Here is a 16,773-nt window from a genome sequence, read left to right on the forward strand (position 1 = left end):
TGTATTAAAAACTTGTATTACATAAATTTGTATGCTTTTCTCCTGTTGATCTATCTGTCTCATGTCAATTTAATTTTCATGCCCAGACAAAAAAACTAAGAGGGTAAGAGTTTGCCTCTCCTACAATATACAAAAAAAACATTTATTTATGTGTGCTACTTATATTTTTTGATCTTCTGAATATATAATGTAAAACCAGTAACAGAAGAATATAGAATTTTTATCTAGTAAATTTTGGATTGTTCAGAAGATCATAACCCAACTTATTGATTTTTCAATTTAAGGTTTCCTTCCTTCTTACCATTTTGAAGCTTAACAAATTTGAAGGAAAAAAGACAGGAAACAATTGATCATTTTACTATTTGTTTGTAGTTCTAGAAAACTTTTATAGAGAGAAAATAGTTAAGAGCAAAGTTAAGTTGTTAACAAGGTAAATGGACAATATTCTTCAAAATTATGACAAAATTGGTTTTCACATTTAATAATCTAGTAGTTTCAATTTTGCCACCAAAAAATATTTTCTGTAGAAATAACTTATTCTGATGTTAAGGTCTTTCCTGGAGTTGTGATATCTTCCCTTGGTATTATAATCTCTATACTCTACAGTAAACTGTACACTTGAAAGCAACCTTGCAGCCAATGAACCCACCCTTATACTGTGGAAAAGCCTGAAAAACACCTTTACTATGAATGTTAAACTTACTCCTTGCAATAATAAGGTATAAACATCCAAAAACAAGACCTTATTCAAAGAAATGAGTGCCCATGAAAAGGACATTTTGGTGAGCAAAACAACTTACAAAACTCAACATTAAAGAAGCAGCCAGTGTAGGAGTGTTCCCTTTTCTCCACACCCTCTCCAGCATTTAATGTTTGTAGATTTTTTGATGATGGCGTTCTGACTGGTGAGAGGTGATATTGATGGGAATGTAAATTGGTACAGCCACTATGGAGAACAGTATGGAGGTTCCTTAAAAAACTAAAAATAGAGCTACCATATGATCCAGCAATCCCACTCCTGGGCATATACCTGGAGAAAACCATAATTCAAAAAGATACACGCACCCCAATGTTCATTGCAGCACTATTTACAATAGCCAAGACATGGACTATGTCCATCAACAGAGGAATGGATAAAGAAGATGTGGTACATATATAATAAAATAATGCCATTTGCAGCAACATGGATGGACCTAGAGATTGTCAGAGAAGTCAGAGAAAGACAAATATCATATGATATCACTTATATGTGGAATCTTAAAAAATGGTACAAATGAACTTATGTACAAAACAGAAATTGAGTCACAGATGTAGAAAACAAACTAATGGTTATCAAGGGGGAAAGAGGGGAGACATAAATTGGGAGACTGGGATTGACATATACACACCACTATATATAAAAGATAACTAATGAGAACCTACTGTATAACACAGGGAACTTTATTTGGCTCTCTGCAGTGACCTATATGGGAATGGAGTCTAGAAGAAAGTGGATATATGTATATGTATGGCTGATTCACTTTGTTGTACACCTGAAACTAACACAACATTGTAAATCAACTGTACTCCAATTAAAAAAGAAAAAGCAGCCAGTCTGTTGTACAAGACAACTCATCACAACCTGGATGATACGCTCCACAATACTGATACTAAATAGGGGTGGGTGAGATATAAAAATGGCGGATTAAGAAGTGTCAAAAAGAAATCTTGCGTTTTACTTCGGTAGGATCTGTGAAAGAAAAGTTTTAATCTTGATACAGCCAAGAATGCATGAACTATACATAAACAGATGTTGTGTTTAATATTAATAACCAATTTAAATCAAATTGGAGAAATCTGATTTCTTTTAAAATTTAAATCTAATGAAATAAAAGACATTTTAACTAAAAAATAGGGCTGGTGTGTCATTAAAATGTAATTAGTGTAAAGCCAAGTTAAAGCTAGAGATTATAAGAGTTTAAGAGTTTAATGTTCAATGCCAAAATACAAAAGAAATCACAAGCATTACTGAATTCAACAGAAGGAATTTAGTACTAATCCTAGCAAACATGCATAACAAATCAATTTAGGCATAAAAGCCAGGTGGAAAAGCTTTCTGTTTCCTAGACAGCAATATGTTACTAGGCAATACCACTTCACTGACAATCTTCCAGTAATTTTTAATCCGATGAAAAGATAAACCCACAGATCAGTTTGGCTTCAAATGTCTGTTACGATTTTTTGCTGGCTAGTAAGCAAAAATATTGTAGAATCACATTAAATCAATTGCAGATGAGAGTCTGGATTCAGCAGAATTGTTAAGCTGAGAGCTAGTAAGGCACTTAAGTCTTAAAAGATCTCAAATTAATTCATTAGCTGATCATAATTTATTCCAGTAGCAAGTAGGCTTATAAAATATAGACCTAATTCATCTAATAGCCTTTCTGATTCTGCACTTGCACCACACACCCAGATCTAAAATGCACATTTTCCTTACCAGTGTCCTAACAACCACAATCTGTAATTCCTTACAAAGCAATAAAAAGAGTAACCAATATAGCTTTACAGATGTACCCACAATATGGTAACTTGGTATATTAAAATTCATCATAATGTAATTAAGTGAGTAGAAAATAGTAAAGGCAGGCTCCACACCAATGCAGGAGCAACAGAGAAGACCCACAGGATCTAAAATCTCCAGGAAAAGGCCATCAATAACCCCTCCTTACTGGGAAGACAAGGATGGGCTCAGCATAGCAAAGGAAGCCAAGAACAGCTAGCATGGCTGAAATAAGATCACAATTTTAAAACAAGCACAGTCCAGGAAAAACATAATAGGGTACCAGGATGACAAGGGAGAAAGTGAAAATTTAGTATTAGGCAAATAGGTCATCAGAAGCCCAAAGTTAATGCCAGGTTACCACGGAAAACAAGTTAATCACACAATCACAAAGCAATGTTACGTTTTTACAGCACAGGATACTGCCAACTTCTAGGTAGGGGGAGATCCTTCCTAATTTTAAAATAGGCCAGCCCCTCTTCTGGAGGGTGGAGTAAGCACAAGTCCCACTGGAAGTTGACTTCATGTTTGCAGGAGATTTTCATGAATTATACAAGTGCTATACATGTTATAACTCATCAATGGAAATCTGTTAGTTTTATAGGAAAGCACAGTGAAAAAGACTGAAAAAGTAAATCAAAACCATGGATCCATAAACTCTAACATGAACAAAACAAAGCAAATCTTTTCCCTTTCTTAAAATTAGTTCTGTTGTTTTGTATCTTTTTTTTAAAGACATATAAAGAAAAAGATTCTCAAAGCTTGTCTTTTGCACAATTTTCAAAATTACGAACATTTATTTTCTTTATTCCAGTTATCCAAAGTCACAGTTAAGGAGATCACAAATTTAGACATCTTACTACAAGAACATGGCTTCTTCTGTTGATTTTAAATGGCTCTGATTTCCTCAGCTGGCAAGACCTACATTGTCGCTCACAGGCTTAAAAACAGACGCAATGCCACAACATGGGCCACAAATTTTATATAACTCTTACTCCTCGTCTGCTGGAAGCACATACTGTATGCACTGGGTATGGGCCTCCATTTTTGTTCTATTTTCCAGCACGTCCTTATGTAGGGGGCAGCTTTGCCATCTAGTGGTTCTCAAAATGTGATCCCTGCATAAGCAGCATTGTCCTGACCTGGGAACTTATTAGAAATGCAGACGTACCGAGTCAGACACTCTGAAGGTATAGCCCAGGAATGTGTATTTTAACAATCCAGATCCAGTGATATGGATGCTCACTAAAGTTCGAGAACCATGACTGGGAGCAAGATCTCTGAGGACAAGAGAACATCACAATAACCATTCTCCTGGCCATGAACAAGGGGAATGTTATCTGAAAAGCTTATGATTTTAATTTTCAGTCCAATTCTTCCTTAATCCCTCTACTCCAAACCTGCATCATCTTAAAAAGGAAGTCATAAAGGTATTAAATTCTCAAGTTTTGACTTTTTGGTCTTAATTTCCCCTACCCTCTCTCACACAATTTTTAAGAGCATTCCTCATTGGAAAACATGCAAAATGGAAGTAAAAGGGTATATGGTGAAAGTAAATCTCCCTCCCATCCCAGAATCTCAGTCTTTCTTCTTAGGGGAAATCACTGTCAGTAATTTCTTATATATTCTTCTAGAAATATTCAACATATGTACAAATATATGGATATGGCCTTTTTGTTTTTAAGGAAATAAGAACATACTATACCATCTATTCTATGCCTTGCCCAATTTCTAAATATTTACTGTAAAATATAAAATGTATATGTTTTATGGTAAAATATATAACAGATATGCTCAGTTTTATAATATTAAAGTGAACATATATGGTAACCTCCACTCAGGTCAAAAAAAAAAAAAAATCAGAACATTGCCAGGACCCTAGAAGCCCTCTGGGTGTGCCTCTCCAATCATCACCCTCTCTCTTCTCAGAGACTACCTGACTTTGGAATAACCTTTTCCATGTATTTCTTTTTTCTTTACTACCTACATATGCATTCTTGAAAAACATAGTTGACTTTTGCCTATATTTAAACTTATGAATAGCATCATATGGCTTCTAATTTTCTATGTCTTATTTTGTTCAACTTCAAGATTGTGAAATTCATCCATATTGTTGTGTTCAGCTGTTTGACAGAGAAGGAAGAACATGCCACATTGTAAACAGAATCTCTGAATGGTAGAAGTGATTTTTAAAACAAACATTTTTCTGTATTCCTATATTTTATGTAATGCATATTACTTCTGTTAATACAAGAGAAATTCCAATAAACATTACTAAGACAAATTCCAGGCTAAAACTCAGCATGACCCACCTCTGTATCTCTTTGATGTCTATTCCTTAAAAGGAGCATTCTGGTATTTTCAATGCCTAAAGAACACAGTTCCTAAAGAAAACATTCAACTTTAATTATGTATCAATGTAAGATCTTAGAGTGATGACTTTTCCTAAAGATCTCAAATTGGTTTTATATATATTACCCAATTTATCCTCACGCTATAGTTGTTAAGAATTTAAGGCATGTGTTTTGAATCACATTAACTAATAGCAGTCAGGTTAAATGAAAACTATCATCATACAAAGCCAAACACCATAAAACTCATACTGGAAATTTCATCTTCTTTTTTTTGCTGTATGCGGACCTCTCACTGTTGTGGCCTCTCCCGTTGCGGAGCACAGGCTCCAAACGCGCAGGCCCAGTGGCCATGGCTCACGGGCCCAGCCACTCTGCAGCATGCGGGATCTTCCCAGACCGGGGCACGAACCCGTGTCCCCCGCATCGGCAGGCAGACTCTCAACCACTGTGCCACCAGGGAAGCCCCTGGAAATTTCATCTTCTGACTCAGCCTAATGCGTAAGTAAGATTTGGCTTAAAGTTTGCCTGCCCTCAAATCCAGGATACTCTAAAGAATAAAAATAAAGAGTAGAGAATCTGGGCATAAATCAATACCAAAAATCTCAAGATACACTTCAAGCACATCTGAGCTCTCTCCAATCTGTTTAAACTAAAATCCTTAATTTTATATATATATATATAAAACTGAACCACTTTGCTGTACACCAGAAACTAACACAACACTGTAAGTCAACTATACTTCAATAATGAAAAAACATCCTTAAGATTATCCTGAAGAGACATTGCAAACCAGTCCTTTGATAACTAAGCTATTCCATGATGACCACCATGAAAATGGCGGTGGAGAAATAACTTCCCACTTGGCACACACAAGCCACCGTACACAGAGGTATAGTCGATGTAAGGTGGTAATAGGTTACAAATGAACTAACCACCAAAACAAGCAAGACCTTTGAACCACAGACTTTCTAGAGTAGGAAAGATGTGCGAATATGTAGAAAAGCAGGGTACCACTTATTAAACAACTCAAAAAGTAATCACAGCGATCATGTGCCTTCAGCATTTTTTCATAAGTATCTACTGCTCCCGTCTTTTAACATGTCATTTGCAAACCCAAGCTTTCCACCTTTGTAAGGTACCATCTTTTCATTAGATATGTGCCTTTTTTCTTCCTCATGAGAATCAACTGTAATCATATTGTCAGAATTTCAGCATTTATAATCCGTCATGTAACATGAATCATCTTTCAAAGTCTTACCACACGAGATCATGTGGCTTTTCATTTTTAAAATATTTCCTGATGAAGTAACACGATGTGGCCTGAATCCCTGGACCCCAGCTCCACAGAGATGGGTCCAGCTCCTGGGCTGGAGGAAGGAATCAGCTGGAAGAGCAGAACCACAGCCTAGTGGAAGCAAGCCCTGTCTTCCTTCTGTCATTGTGCAATTACATGGGCATCTTTGCAGAGGAGGAGTTAGGAGGAGATACCAGTATCAGAGATTCCTCAAAGGCAGAAGAATGGGAACACACTGTCTTTGCAAACTCTTTGAGACAGGTTTTCCTCAAGTCTAGACCATTTCTAGTTATGCTCAGCATTAGTTATGACATCTACAATGACATGGCCCTCTAACAGTCATATATGTGAAAAATAAGCAAGGGGAGTGGTATTTTGTCATCCAAGTTCTGCATTTAACCTTGAATTGATCCTGTTCCTCCCCAAAGACTCTGTGCATATCTAGAATCTAACAGGTCAACAGATCAATATCTCAAAGGCAAATGTGTCAAGTTGCTTCAATAACATCATTCCCTGAAAGGTGACTCCTGAATCCTAATATACAAAAAAGTTGGAAAAAAGGAATGGGAAAATGAAGTTTCCAACTTATTTTCAAATAAAATAATCCTCCTGCCAATAAACATCATCCCTCAAGTAATATACATACAGGATGTCCCACAAGTCTTAGTGCAGTAACTTAGAAGTATAAATGCTCCAAATGTATAATAAAATATGATTTGAAAGTTAATTATATAAATTTCTTTTTAAAATACTTAGCAAAACATAAACTTTATGATTCAAAATACAAAAAATGGAATAACTATAAAAGAAATTTAAATTAATTTTGTAAATGATATTTATTAAGTTTGTTGCATTTATAGTCCTAAAGTTTACAACTACACTAAGACTTCTGAGAGATCTTAGAAGTCACCTTCCTTAAAGTTACACTTCTTCTAGCGCTCTTTCAATGAAAATGGGTTTCATTCTAATCTCACTAGAGAGAAATGTCAATCTAAGGACTGCCTAGCCACAGATAAACTTTTCTGTTATTTTTGTTAAACAACTGCTAAATAGAAATAAACAAGTATTTGAGATGCTACTTTGGTAAAGCAGAGTGCCCTGGATACCCAAATTTTCCATCACTCCAAGAAATTCTCACCAACCTGAAATCTAGCACAGGGAACTACCCCTGTAGAGTCATACGAATAATTGAAAACCAAAAGGTGACTCTTCCTTAACCTTCCCCATGGTTGCTATTAACGTGCCACAGAGAACAAGCTAGGAATAAGCTTGGTATAAAATTTCCTAAGGCCAGCCTCTGATAAAGGCAGATCACCAGAGGAAATGCAGAGTGTTCCCTGTCCGCAAAATTTCTAATAAATGGTTCTCAAACTGGACATTAGGTGTTCATCAGGACAACCTGGGGAGACTATTTAAATGCTTATTTCTGGGCTCTAGTCCAGACTTACTAAACTAAGTTCTGAAGTTAGGGCCCAGACATATGCATTTTAAAAGTCCCCCAAGTGGTTCTGGTGCACACTAAAGTTTGAGAAGCACTGTCTAGCATACAATTACACACCACCACTGATTTGGGTTCGAGTACCACATTCCTACCGTGTTAAGGTCTTAGGATGCTTTATACCACTTGAGGGAAACTGCTACATTGGCGGTCCCCAGTGAATCATGATCCCTGGTATTCATGCCTTTGTGTAATTCCTCTCATAATGATTTGGCCACATGACTAGACTTAGCCATTGGGACATTAAGGCATGATGCAAGCAGAGGCTTGATTAGCACTTGCACAATGAAGATTGTCTTGGAATGCTCCTTTTGGAAGCCAGCAACCATGCCATAAAGAAGCTTAGGATAGACTACTGAATGGTGAGATGCCATGTGGAAAAAGTCTCTGAAGGATGAGAAACTATCTTGTACATTTCAGTTCCAGCACAGCTCCCAGCTGAATGAAGCCACCCAAGTGACCCCAGGTATACCACAGGAGAATTCCCAACTGAGCCCAGGTAATACACAGAATTGTGAGAAACCATTTTTAAGGAACTAAGTTTGGTGATGGTTGTTATAAAGCAATAGATAACTAAAACACAACTACTTCAGGTTTTTAAAAAATGTGTCATGTGATATAATCTCTAAAACTGCTACTGTTAATAGCTAACACTTTATTGTATACTTAGTATGCAAATTATTCCAAGTGCATCACATGTATTTACTTATTTATGACGTAGGTTCTATCACCTCCATTTTGCAGATCAAAAAAATGAAGCTTTAGGAGGTCAAGAAATGTCTTCAAGGCCACATAATTAGTGTCAAGCCATAGAATTATAACAGTCATTCCAAACATTATATCCTATGATCATCCTTGCCAGGTACTGTAGGATTTTCACTGAACTCTCTGCCATTCTTTTATCTATATTCTTGTTTCTTCTAATTCAGACATTTGAGTATAGATAGATCTTTTGCTTGTACTACACTTCACTAGGCTCTGAAGAGAGCTTACGATTCCTGATGCACACATCACAGTTGCTAGGTGCTAGTGCTTTGGCTGCCTAGCAACAGATGTTTCTTTATTCCAGTCAGGTGTGAAGAGCAAGCCCTGTCTTCCAACAATAAAAGACACAGTGATTTCTCATTGCTTTGTCATTGATTAAAAAAAAAAAAACAACTATAATCATAAAGGTACACAATTAAGCCTGGAATAAATCTATTCAATCCTCCTGCTTTCACACAGTAACATTCAAACAATCAAAACTACTCATCGTCTAAATGTCTGCAAGGAGACATCAACCAGGACCAAGTTTATCCATTAAGAAAGACTTCTTAACTCTAAGAGTTTTAGACACTGTATTACAGTGCTAGAAATGTACAATTAAAATATGTACATTTTATGTTACATAAATTATACATCAATAAAGTTATTTAAAGTTAAAAAAGAAGGACATTCTCATACCAATAACTTGGAAGATGGGAAAAGAACATTTCAGTGGCTGCTTAAAGCATTCTAAAGTCTTCGCCTTTGGAAAAATTTGGACAGAGTGAACAAGTTTAAATTTTATTAATAAAATTTAGAGTTAAGTACATATGCTAAAATTTAGGCAGAACCAATTTAAAAATATACACTCTATAACAGAGGTCAGGAAACTTTTTCTGTAAAGGGTCAGACTTTAGGTTTTACTCTTTTGAAGTTTTACTGTATCTGTCACAACTACTCAACCCTACTCCTGTAGCAATAAAAGCAGCCATAGATAATACATAAATGAGTATGGCTGTGTTCCAGTAAAACTTTATTTATGAAACCAGGCAGATGACCCGACTTAGCCCAATGGCTATAGTCTGCTGATTCCCTGATCTAGGACTTTCAAACTAGCAGATAAACAAAAGAGAAAGAGGGCAATAAAGAAAAATTTGTCCATCCAACAGAAGGTGGAAAGGGGTGGGGGTTTAAGAGCAGGGGAAAATAATGAAAAAAAAACTTTAAGAAAGATAAAGAAATCCAAATCAGTTATCACAATAAATGGCAATGGGTTAAATTCAACTATTCTAAGACTACTAGATTGGATTGAAAAAGCAAAAATTCCTTAAATAGGAATGAAACAAAATTCAGTCATAGTGATTATAAGATATATATTATAAGCAAAAGGCTTAAAAAAATTGGGAAAAGACATGCCTCCCTTTAAGGTAAACAACAAAAAACAATTACTGGAACTAAAGTAAGACTAATGTAATGAGCAAAAAGATAATCACACACAACAAAGCCTCAGGACATACAAAGCAAAAGCAGTCCAAATTAAAGGGAGAAATGACAAATTCATAATAATAGATAATTTTAATGTGGAAGAATTTAACAAAGTTTTTTTCAGAAACTGATTATCCAAACAGACAAAAAAAAAAAAAAATTCAGTTTGGACAACAGGTTTGAATCAATAGCTATTTACATGTAAAGGGAGAACGATGCAACAATATCCTTCCTTTCAAACACACACTGGAATTTTTTTTTAATGAGCCATGAGTTAAGTCACAAAGGACATCAACAAATTTCAAAGAAATATCCATCATAGAGACCATATTCTCTGACAATGTTCAGACACTAAAGACTCCTAAATAACACATGGGCTAAAAGAAAAATTATGAGGAGTACAAAATATTTTTTAAAGTATGACAATGAAACAAATACTGTTCCTGTAATCAGTTTGTAATCTAGTAGAGGAAAAAGACAATGATCACTCAAAAATTAATATATATTATGCATTGTAGCTATAAATATATATGTACATATATATATATACGCACATACATACTAATTATACAATATATAATAGCAAAGCGTACTAAGGGCTATAAAAGAAAAGCACAGCATGCCAAGAGAACATGTCACTTGGGGTTTCTCTGAGAAAAATTACATTTTGGGGGCTGGGGGAAGGAGGAGGGGATGCACATCCCAGGCAAAGGGAAGAGCATGTAAAAAGGCCCTCAGGAGAGAAGGAACAAGGGGTATTAGAGAACTGAAAGGCAGGCAGCAGTGCTGGAGTGCAGGAGCAAGGGACAGAGTAACCTGAAACAAATGGAAATAAATTACACCTAGGAAAAGGAGATTCTTGAAATATAAAAATAGGATAAAAGAAACAAGAACTGTTTTAGTCAAATTAAACATCTTTAAAAATATAAAAAGCATTATTCCCATTTAACTGGAAAAGTTCTAAGGAAGTATTCTAAATTTACAATTCTCAATTATTTGTTATTCATCTCTTAACTGCCATTACCTTGTCCAGAACAGCAGTCATTTCTCCAGGTCCCATCTTAAACCATAAGTATGTTAAGATTTTTTAAAGTATTAAAATCACCCTTCATACTTATCAAGAACATCTTTCCACAATCAATTGACCTCAATATTCATGGAATGGCACAAATAATTCCAGCTGTAGAATCAAACAGCCCTGGATTTCAAGATGTTACCTATCCCTTCTAATTCTTAGATTCCACATCTGTAAAATGGGGTTAATAATCAAATTTGATGATGGGGATTTATAGGGTCTAAGTGATAATGTATGAATGAAGAATGGTATAAACGAAGACAAACTTGGTGCAAATCTCAACCGCACCACTTAAGAGCTGTGTGACTTTGAGCAAGTTACTTAACATCTCACTGCCTAGGTTTCCTCCTCTGTGGCATATGTTTCAAACAGTACCTACCTTTACAGTTTTAAGAATTAAATAATTCATGTAAAGTACTTATCACTCCATAAATAAGAACTGCAATTAGTAATAAAATTTTTTATTGTTGTTCTATACTTAAGAAAAGTACTTTCTAACAGTCTCATTAACAAGATTTGAGACCTTCTTCCACTCTGCCCTCAGTCAAGTCATTAAAACTGACAATCCCAGGGACTCTCATTTTCCTCTAAGGGTTATTGGACATTGGAACATATTAACAGGTAAACTTTCATTATTTCTAAAAAATTTTTTCAGTAGCGTAATGCTCAACTACTTCGTTAGGACCATTAAATGTAATCCTTCCTGAAGATTGGGATTCTTTTGTAGAACTAACAGAACTCTTGAGATTCCTTTCAAGTCAATAAATTAGTGATTTCATTTAAAGTTCCCACAACTTGCAAATTCATTAGATATTTTTACTGCCTATAATTCTGCATTTCAAAATGCATGCTAAGTTCCATAAAAAATCAGGGTCTTATATGTAGTTCAATGTACTTGGTGCATCTGTTATAAATTAGCTTCAACTCCTTCAGATAGAATAAAACAATCACAAAACTCCAAAACTGTGACATTCTAAGCAAAACTGGGCCACTCCAAGAATTTTTACTGAAATTGAGTTAGATTAACAATGTTAAATCCAATCTCTTTATTTATAATTAACATACAATCTATATTAGTTTCAGGTGTACAGCAATTCGACCTTATGAAATAATCACCACAATAAAACCAGTTATCATCCGACACCATACAAAGCTGTTACAGTATTACTAGCTATATTCCCTACATGTACATTACAACCTCCTGACTTATTTATTTTATAGCTATAAATTTGTACCTTTTAATCCCCTTCACCTATTTTGCCCATACCCCTATGCCCCTCCCCTCTGGCAACCACCAGTTTGTTCTCTGAATCTATGAGTCTGTTTCTCTTTTGTTTGTTTACTTGTTTTTTAGATTCTACATGTAAGTCAAATCATATGTAAATCCAATCTCTCTACACCAAAAAATGTCACGGCTCTTCCATAGTATCCCAGAAGCTGAATTACTTGAAGGAAATCCAATACAAAAAAGCTGGGAACTTAACCAATTCAATCCGCCCAAATTCAGGGGGGTTCCACAGGGTGGACTGTCTCTTCTAGGGCTCTTGGCCTACCTAGCATCAAAACTACCATTCAGGGTGGAAATTAACACTCTGAAAGAGGTTCTGAGTAAGAATAGCTCAATTTTTAAAAGTGAGGAACTTGATAAATATGATCTTGCTGAAGATCTAGTCCTGTTTCAGTTAGTGTATCAGAGACCATTCTGGCATTAAATTTATAAACTGGCTAACATTCTAATAAGTAATTTGCTTCCTATTTAGTTAAATGTAAACAGACAACCTCCAAACTGTCTCTATATATCTTTTAAACATCTAAAATTGCTTTGAAATAGCCTCCATGAAAATAGAAATGTTACAGCCAAAACACAACATTGAGATACAGAATATAACTTTCTTTTATAAGAATTTTCAATACAGTTCCACAGAATAATAGAATATCTGGGTTTAAAGGCTGAGAGGAAACTTTTTAAACCATCGTGACTCATTGTACTGAGGAGGAAACTAAAATCATACAATGCAGTAAAATCGTTTAATGCAGAAATCTGTTATAAGAAAGGAAAATTTCCAACAAAACTTCAGGGTTCTAATACTTCAAAAGGCTAATTTTTTTGGCCATTACAAGTGCAAAAGCAGCTCTCCCAGATTTGGCTACCACCTCCTGCCCAGTGCCAACCGTAATGGATGATCAGAGTATGTAATTGCTGATCGCTGCTGAATCGACTAGATGGAAGCAATGATCCCACTTCATGGGCTTAAGTTAGACCCAGACTTTCAGAAAAATAAAATATTTTGTTCCTTACACACTAATAGGGATTTTCTTTCTCTCTGTGGATGATGGATTTTGTTAGTATTTTAAACTATTGCTTTGTTTCTAAGGAGTCATTCACCTTTAGTTAAAAATTAAAAGATAATGATATTGGTAGTAGTAGTAGTAATAGAGCAGTAATCATAATAGTAATAATGTCTAACACTTATGTAGCACTTAAGTAAGTGCTGGGCACTGCTTAGGACATTAATCTCTACATTGAATCATTTAGTTATCTAACCATTACATTAAGTGCATTTAAACCTTACAGTTACCTTGTGAAGAAGGTATACTATTATTCTCATCTTATAGATGAGGAAACATGGTACAAAGAGGTTAAGTAATTTATCCAATATCCTCATGGCTAGTAAGTAGCAGAGCCAGAATACAAACCTACACAGCCTGATTTCAGAGGGAAAATAATTCATTTCATCAATGGAATTAAACTAACTACATATAAATAATACTAAAACAAACACATTGCATAATTTTTAAGTTCGAAAAAAAACAGAAAAATTCACCTTGTTTTTCTTCCCTTTTAAAACCTGAGTCCCCAAATAACAAAATATATTTCAATCTACATATGTAAAAAGACTGCAAATATCCTAGGATATCCTGTTATTTTCTTCCACCATCTATTCCACAAACTAAGCTCTTTTTTTCTAGCTCTCTTAGAAGTCAGAAGTGAATCACCGCATCCATGTAAATTAACTAAAAGACTAAGAATTAATGCCGCCTACATCCACATGACATTATCATTTGTGCCAAGAAATTATTACCCACAAAGATAAAGCTGTAAATCATTAAATAACTTCATTGTTCACTTCAGGAACCTCCCAAAAGTCCATTTATCTCAACAATAGTCTATTCAAACAGTTCACAATATTCCCTCAACTGGGCAAATAACTCACTCATCAAACAAAATACTTTTAAGACTTGGTTAAAATCCTTGCCTCACTGTTTCTACTAATTCTAAACTATTATATCATAAATGTTGCCCCATTTCAATCATATCACCGCATTGACAGACCCACCTTACATATCTCAAGGTCACACCTGAAATTCTACAATATCTGCCCGTGACCTCTCCATTGTGAAGTCCACTAAGACTCCATCCAGGTGTGATCTCCTTACTGCAGTAGGCAGTAAACTCAGTCTTGCTTAATCAACAAGCCATTCAGGTCTTCTTTGGGGGAGTGGACAATCAACAGAAGGTAACACTCCCTGTTCCATTTCAGCTGCTCTCTTCATAACTCCTTTTTAAAAAATCTCTTCTTCTAGACCACAGGTGAAATTAAATATACCAGGAAATCAGATCATTATAGAAAAAGAAACATAAACCAGCAATTGAAAGGGGGCCAAGTAAAGCTAATAATAAATTCAACATGAAACTTCAAACTATATTTAATTGTAACCACAGTTTAAGCTGAATTGGGTTAACTACACATTTCAGAATCGTTTTAAAGCATCCCTAAAATTGAGGTTTAAAAAGCAACAAGGAAAAAATGCCCTGAAATGTCAAAGTTTAAATAAAGTATTCTGCCATCTGATTAGATTTAACAAAAATTTCTTATACTTTAACTCATATGCCTCTACTGTTACATATCAAATATGGGTATATGAAATATAGTTTTAATCTTTAAAGACTAAAAATTACTTAAACCCATATAATATTTAGAAAATGAAATTTTTAAAAATCCATTCATTCATCTATTATTTAGTATATTCTAGTTTTTTAAGGATGATCTTTTAAATTATACCCCATCTCATTTCCAAAAGGATTTGGGATGGCTGACAAAAATACATTGAGCAGACTAAAACAAACAGATGAAGGAAAATGAAGAAAAAATGTACAAACTCTCTCTCTCTCTCTCTCTCTCTCTCTCACACACACACACACACACACACACACACACACACACACACACACATACACCAGTCAAAGAACTTTGTTTCAGATACAGAGAACCAAAAGAAGTTTCTATAGCTTTCTCAGAAAGGGCATACTGCAGATATGGTAGATATTGTTCTCGATTAGGAGTGCTGTTTAAGTGAATTAAGTGAATCACAGTCATGTGGTTGGGAGGAGAGGAGGCAGAGTAAGTCAAGGAATCAAGACCAGTAACAGAACGAGCATGACCATAATCAGCAACCCAAGGAACACCTTTTAGAAATGCTCAGATACAAAGAGAAAGATACAGATTCAGATAGATTTTGCCCTCATATTATGTCACCTTTATTCATGTGCCTTCAAAAAAAATGAATGAAAATATTAAAATTATACTTTAATTTCTATATATAAAATATATCAAGAAAAAACAAACATTAACAAAATAAGCTCCTATTAGCAAAATGTATTGGCTATATTGTATTCAACACAGCACTTACCTTCGCTGATGGCATGGGGCTTAACAATGCAACAAGTAGTACAGCTGGTAAATTTAGCAGTGTTTGCTGGCCCACAGACTCCACTCGAAGGAAAAAATAACTCCATTTCCTAAAGACAGAAAGAAATGACTTTGGCACATGTAATCTTGTTACAAATCTGTAAAACAACTCAGGAAATGTGCACAGAATACTATTATCCAGGTACTTCAGAGAGGAGCTAAAGCAGAGGATATGGGGGAAGTGTCTGCCACAGGAAGGCCCCAGAGGGTCCTGCTCCATTACAATCTCTTCTCAAACTCCTAGAATATTCACGTGAGAGGAGAACTATGCAATTACTTTTAAAGTTTCACAACATAAATTCTTTTCTTCAAATTTTCTAAAAATGCTTTTTACAAAGACTAACTGAACCTTGTTTTAAGTCTTAAAAGAACATATAAAGAAGTATTAAAGCAATGACAATATGTATCATTCTGTCTCAGGATTAAAGCTGAGAATGTCTTAACATATTTTGAATATTGGAAGTAATCAATACAAAGTTCTTATTTTACCCAAAGCATCAGTTTATGAGACACAGGTCCAATTTTAAACTTTTCATTAAAATATGTAAAATTCAATTAAAAATTAGGAAATCTTTATAGAAACAGATTAGTATTCAAGAATCAGAGCTACAGTTAAAACTAATTAACTACATATAGTGCTAAAGTCAAATCACATGAACCTTATTTTATAACCAGATTCAGGCTGTGCTATTTGCTTTGCACATAGTTCATTAAAATAACCACCCAGCAATTTGAACTAGCCACAAAGATGGCCACACTAATCAGTAAACTATTTAGACATATGCTTTCCTGCTTCTAAGCTTTTACTAGTATTATTTCTATTCCCTACAAAGCCCTCTGTTCCAAAGAACCATACCAACGTGTAAAGGGTCACTTTAAATATTATCTCCCCCAGGAGCCCCTTTTGATGCACCCCAATCAGTACACTGTACTCCTCCAAAGTTGTGGTTATTTTGGTAATTGCCCCCCATGAATTATAAATTTGAAGAAAAGAACTAACTTGCATAGCCGTGTAGGTCTTTTAGCATCTAAA

General features: G+C 34.9%; 1 protein-coding gene across 3 annotated transcripts in view; it reads right to left on the reverse strand.

Moving 5' to 3' along the window:
* NME7 (NME/NM23 family member 7) overlaps positions 1 to 16,773 on the reverse strand; it is a 259,579-nt gene that overhangs the window by 165,604 nt on the left and 77,202 nt on the right. For all 3 annotated transcript variants that reach the window (XM_067728571.1, XM_067728572.1, XM_067728570.1), the window contains one exon: positions 15,682 to 15,790. In XM_067728571.1, coding sequence (XP_067584672.1) covers positions 15,682 to 15,790 — 109 coding nt within the window. The remainder of the gene's footprint in view (positions 1 to 15,681; positions 15,791 to 16,773) is intronic.

This window comes from Pseudorca crassidens, chromosome 2 (assembly GCF_039906515.1).
Source record: "Pseudorca crassidens isolate mPseCra1 chromosome 2, mPseCra1.hap1, whole genome shotgun sequence".
NCBI classification, from domain to species: Eukaryota; Metazoa; Chordata; class Mammalia; order Artiodactyla; family Delphinidae; genus Pseudorca; species Pseudorca crassidens.